This window comes from Cystoisospora suis, assembly GCF_002600585.1.
Source record: "Cystoisospora suis strain Wien I chromosome Unknown contig_3136, whole genome shotgun sequence".
Lineage (NCBI taxonomy): Eukaryota > Apicomplexa > Conoidasida > Eucoccidiorida > Sarcocystidae > Cystoisospora > Cystoisospora suis.
The window spans coordinates 27,450-33,449 of NW_027155931.1; the positions used below are offsets into that span (position 1 = coordinate 27,450).

The following is a 6,000-nucleotide window of genomic DNA, read 5'->3' on the forward strand; positions in this document are numbered from 1 at the left end:
CAGACCAGAAAGAATATGTACGCTTGCCACAGACTGACAAGAGAAGTACAAAGCGGAGGGGGAAGAAAGATCTGAAGTCTACTTCACTTCCTCCACGAGACCTCTTCGTAAAAGGAAATTCCCTCTCTCTCTCTCTCTTGCTTGCATGCGGATAGCTTTCGATCTCCCGAAACGCAAAAACGAGTGTCTTCTCTACTTCTACATACAGGGTTCAGTTGTCCGGATACCAGTGATTTTTTGCTGAGTCAGGTCCAAGAAAAGCTATACTTCATCCTTTCTTCCTCCCCTTGCGTAAGGAACACCCACTCCCATGGTGTACCTCCTGCTCGGGGGAAGGCTTGGTAGTAGTTCACACACAAGTCTCTGAAGGCGCAGGTTCGCAACGACATTGTTCTGCGATACTCCGTTCATCTTCAAGTTTCTTCAGACGTGTGTCAGGCGGACAGATATGATGTACATACACATAGTTATATCAGCCTGTAACCATCCGTGCTCAACTACGTGTACATGTGTACATAACCCCCTATACACTGATGTGGAGTCCTAGGTGTACAGGGGATGTATCATACTTCCACAGTGAATGCATTTCTATCATTTTGAGGGATGGGTGTATGTGCATGCAGCCTTCCTATAGGCACACGAATCGTTACCTCCACGTCTTGTGTACTAAGCACACAGGGACTTGAGAAACAGAGAAAACCGCTGAGGTCGCTGGGTGTCTGCTATTCTCTCTTTCTGCCTTTCAGTAGTTACTAACATCGATATTTCTTCGTGTAGATGATTCGTTTTTACTTCCTCTCCTCTTGTTCTCTCCATACGGCCAGCAGGTTCTTCATGTCTACAAATGGCTCATCGCAACGACAGGAATAAGAAAGGAAAAGAAACAACCTCTTCAGCTGTCGGTACACTCGTCCTCATCCCACACATGGAGTGAGTATCTGTGTTTCTCAATGAGCTCTCTTTCCTGATTCTTCCCCTCGTGGATGTTTTCTCTTCTCCGTGCTCTTATCTCGGTATGACCCCAGGCCTGTCATCTGTGAGCTCTGACGTCCCAAATCGACAGACTGAAGAGACTCGACTTCTCCCTCGAAAAACGATAGACGGGATTCGAGAGAAATCCGATTCCTGTTGAAAGCGAGTGAGTAGACATCTTTGCCAGGTGACACGGACACTAAGTAAACTGCGACACCTCCTCCTCGCTGTGTGTGTCCTTCACATTTAGATATAAACATGTGTATACGTATGTATATCTGATGGTACCCTATGCGTCTATATAATACGCATGTAGAGTTAGCATCACGGCATCCTTGGTGTGTATGTGGAGACAGTTCCCCGTCTCTACACTGTCTTTTCACACTGAGAAGCGACCTGTGGGGGGAGAACGAAGAGATCTCTTTTTCTCACAAAGATCAAGTGTACCGCCGTAATCAGATAAGTAGAATTCATCCAAGGTCCATATACACCACCACCATACCAAACTTGCCTTTAATTTCATGGCATGCTTCTTCTTTCTCTCTTTTTCTTCGCTTCGAGTTAGATCTTCTCATTCCGTATCTATCAGACTATCTATCTAAAGCTATCTGTCCATCTATCTATCTTCCTAATTCTGTCTATCTCTCTATCTAGGTAAATCTGACCTGTCGAGATGTGATCTATATCCGTCTCAACCCCCTCCTGTGTGGTGATATACTGCTTCAGAGCATGTATCTATCTCTCTTCCCTCCTAAATGAAGAGGAGGGAAATCGTCAATCAGATCACTATACTCGGACAACTGCTTAGAGAGAACGAACCATCATACTCCCACTGAGTGCCCTATAGATTATACATGTATACAGCGTATGGAATCGTTAATGTGGACGTATGCTACCATCGTCAGCTGCTCCTCAGATGCAAGAGACCCTCTTTAAGCGGGCTTATCCTTCACAGTTCAAACTCTTCGTTTCACGCCGTACAACTCTACGCACCCGCATACACGTACATAAGAGACATATACACATACCACTACATACATACACGTATACATATATAGAAGCATCCATACGTAGATCTGTGAATTCAAGCATCTACGCATGCATATATATATATATATATAATATGCGTGTATCTAAAGATATACGTGCTAATACTATAGAGGAGTACAGAGTGTATGTATTTATGTATATGAAGAGGGTGTACGTGTACGTCTGACACATAATGGGAAGATAAGGCGGATGTCCTGCGAAGAGAAGATAAAGAAGAAAAGAAAGAGAATCGATTTATTCTTCATCGCGTTCTTTTCCTGTCGTGGTAGTTCTCCTTCTCCTGTTTTCTGTCCGATCCTCTTCTCTCGAAAATAGATCTATCAAAGCCGAGAGAAAGGAAGAGACATGTTCTCTCCATTGTAGTAGTGGGTTTGAAGCTCGTATGGCTGAGGAGGTTATTTAGCTTACGGAGGGAGAACGTCTTCTTTTTTTTCTTGTCCGTTCTGCCATTGAGTTTATATCGGAGAGATTGATAGTCTAACCTTGAGACTTGTACCTAAATCTCTTCTTCTCATGTTCTCTTTACACTTCCTCTTCTTCCTACCACAGGTGTACGTACACCCGAGTATAGAGGTGCAACCCAGGAAAGATCTTTTCCTTTTTCGCAAGAGGACACCTCCATCTTCCAGAAACACTCTCTACAGTCGTTTGCTTGTCACCCTTTGTCCTTTCTTTCTTTTATTTTGACTACGGAGTGCATGCAAATGTTTCTTCATTGATAAGAGCTTCTTCTTGCCGCATATCTCTCTCCCTCTCTGTGGGCTACAGGGTCCTATTAGGATGGGTTCCTCGTCGATCCATAGAAGTGGAAGGAAAGATAGATACAGACCCAGCTAATCAGAGACAACAGAGACAGATACATCAAGAGATAGATAACGAAATAAAGAGAAGAGATAGATAGACAGATTAAAGACAGATAGATAAATAGACAGTTAGAGGGCTAGATCTTTATTTGAGAGGATATAGACATATAGACGAATAGACTCCTTAAAGATATAGAGATGATAGAAAGATACAGAAAAACAAGGTAGATAAATAGACCGAAGATAGATAGATAGATAGATAAATGAAGATAGATAGAACCAAACTGCTATAATATACAAGAGAGCCACTGGTATGCTTCCGAATGTCTCAGCCGATGGTCTGAATGGCTTCTATGACATGAGCGTCATCTGAAGCGGCTCTACACCTTCTCCTCGTCTTCAATAGACGAAGAAGAAAAAGAAGACGACCACACGAAAAGACACATGGGTCATGAAAGTTTCTTCACGCCGATCATTCGTTCATTCTCCTGCCTTCTCCTCTTGACATTTGTCCATTCACCTCCTCTCCATAAGAGAGAAACATAATTTCTTCTTCTTTTTCTTCTCGCTGAACTTTATCTTTCTCTATCCCAACTTCTCCTTGGGCTTCTTCTGTTTCTTCTTGTTCTATCTCTTAAGGTCGTTCTTCTTGTGCGTGTGACTTTCTTATTCCTCGTCTCCTCCTGTCGTCCCACCCTTAGCCGCCTTCAGCATCTGACTTGTGCCCTTAGAGAAGAGCGAGCTCGCTACGGAGAAACGGCAGACAAGAAGAAGAAGAAAAGAGAAGAAGAAAAAGAAGACGCAGAGAGACGATATGAGTGAATAGACGGAAAGAAACTTTCATTCATAGAAACACACCTTGACTACGCAAAACTGAGCGAGAAGGGAGAGCGAGAAGAAGAAGAAAGAGAGGAAAGAAAAGAAAGAAAAGCAAGGTGGGGGCAGAACTCGGAGAAACAGAAACTAAAGATAGAAAGAGATATGTACATAGAGAGATGAACGTCGATCGAGTGAAGAGACACTTAGGTATACAAAGAGAGAAAGAGAAGTATATGCATGTTTACGTATCTTCTTCTACTCACCCTTTTCAGAAAACCTAGACAGGACATGCAGTCATAGAGATATATACATCTATACACTGTATATACATGAAAGGATAAAGATGTATCATCGACATACCTATCGAGGTGCTCACATATACATACGTAGGTGTGTATATACAGGTAGCTCCCTCCCTATCCATCAGCTTATCTATCTTTTTTCTCGTATTGAAGATGAGGAAATCATCCTTCTCCACATACATGTGCATCTATCCATATATATTCATGTATTTACATTCATAGGTGCATACCTGTATAGACATCTATACACAGACTATATGTGCCTAGGGGTTTACTATCTCCCTATATATATATATAGATGTATGTGAAAAGAAGAGAGTTGTTACCTGTGTTGAGGAGACGTGTGAGGCCTGGTAAGAGAAGATCCCAGCCAGCGAGTGTATAGTAGATCGAGAAGCAATAAGCGAGAGAGAGAAGAAGTAGAAGAATATCGAAGAAAACAGGGCGCGTCTCCAGCACCGCCATGTACAATGGCGGTTCCTGTCCCACAGGAAGAAATTCAAATAGTCGACACAAAAGGAGAAGAAAAAGGGAAGAAAGACAAAGAAAGAAAGAAAAGCAGACAGATAGAAGGAATGAGATGCATGCTGCGTTTTTGTTCTCTGATTGAAATAGTGGGGGTGTACATACACCTGATTTTCAGGTGTACATACAGACGAAACTCTTCATTGTTAGCTAGGCCAAGTGAAAACAGATTAGATGCGGACGTCTCCTTATACACAAATCACCTACCGCGATATTCTCACATACACATGTATACATCTAGGTACTTGTGTACATATGTAGTAAGACGATATGTCTGTGCATGCGTTACTGAGTACATACATACATATATACAAAGATTAAATAGCCAGACACTGTGTGAGCTCCTCTAGGAGCTCCTAGGAAGAGTGAGGAGATCGGCCTCTTCCTCTTCTTCATGTGAATTCTAGCTTAGCTCTATACGTCTCCTTCTCCGTATTTAAGACGACAACGCATAGAAACCACCTGAAGTGGCCTGAGGCTCCTTTGACTAGTACGCATAAAGACACAAGACACCTACAGATAGAAGGAGATCATATACAAACTTCGCCTTTCAATAGAAACATGTAAGCGGTTTTTCTTATCTCCTATTCAATCAGCTGACTATATCTCATACTCCACCTTACCACACTCCTTCCCATACACAATATATACCTCTACATGCCAACATACACACATCCCCACAAGCACTTTGATAGATACATATGCACATATATATATACATATATATACACACACCCAGATATGCACACATACATCCATACAACTACATATATATATATATAGATAAATATGTAGACATCGAGAAGGTAGATGGACATATCTCTGGATGTGTGTCATGAAGGAGAGTTAGCTTCTTTGTGGGATCTTACATATGTGAAGGAGATATTGGAGAAGGGCTCTAAAGAGAAAGTTTGCGTCTGCGGAATGAGGCCAGATCGTCTGAAAGAAGTCTCAATTTCCTCTTGAAAGGGAATCGAACCTCCGCCTTCAGATTTCTTTACCGATCTCGCCAAACTCTGATAGGCGTAGAATCTACATGATAGACGCAAGAGAAAGAGAAAGAGAGAGTGAACAACTCTCGGTGCTTCATTAGACATCGAAGCGAGAAGGTAGAACTCTCTTCTTGCCTCTTTCTCTCTCTTGCTTCTCTCTCTTCTATTCAAACAGTCTCTTGTCTCCTCTACATTCTCCATCTTCTTCTGGCCGTCCACACCTCTCTATCTATCTGTCTAGACCCATATAGATCTATGTATCTTCACCTACATATCTATATATATATATATGTGTATGTACATATACGTGTGTATATCTACATGTTCTCTTTCGTGTCTGTGTAAGGAGACGCGCCAAGTATAGACAGGAGCGAACTGATGGAAAAAAGAGAGATCAACACAAAAGAGAAAAGCTAAGGAACCCTCAGCCTGACAAAGCATTCCCGGGAGCTAATGAACGCTTAGACAAAGAAGTCTATCTATCTATCTTTAGTCTATCTACCTATCTAAATGTGTATGTATAGATATGTATAGATA

General features: G+C 42.0%; 1 protein-coding gene across 1 annotated transcript in view; it reads right to left on the reverse strand.

Annotated features, from left to right (window-relative positions):
- Positions 1-3,106: 3,106 nt before the first annotated feature.
- CSUI_006264 (m28 family peptidase) overlaps positions 3,107-6,000 on the reverse strand; it is a gene marked incomplete at its 5' end in the record, with an annotated part of 7,985 nt that continues 5,091 nt past the window's right edge. The window contains 3 exons of the mRNA XM_068066428.1: positions 3,107-3,571; positions 4,273-4,426; positions 5,341-5,503. Coding sequence (XP_067921601.1) covers positions 3,492-3,571; positions 4,273-4,426; positions 5,341-5,503 — 397 coding nt within the window. The remainder of the gene's footprint in view (positions 3,572-4,272; positions 4,427-5,340; positions 5,504-6,000) is intronic.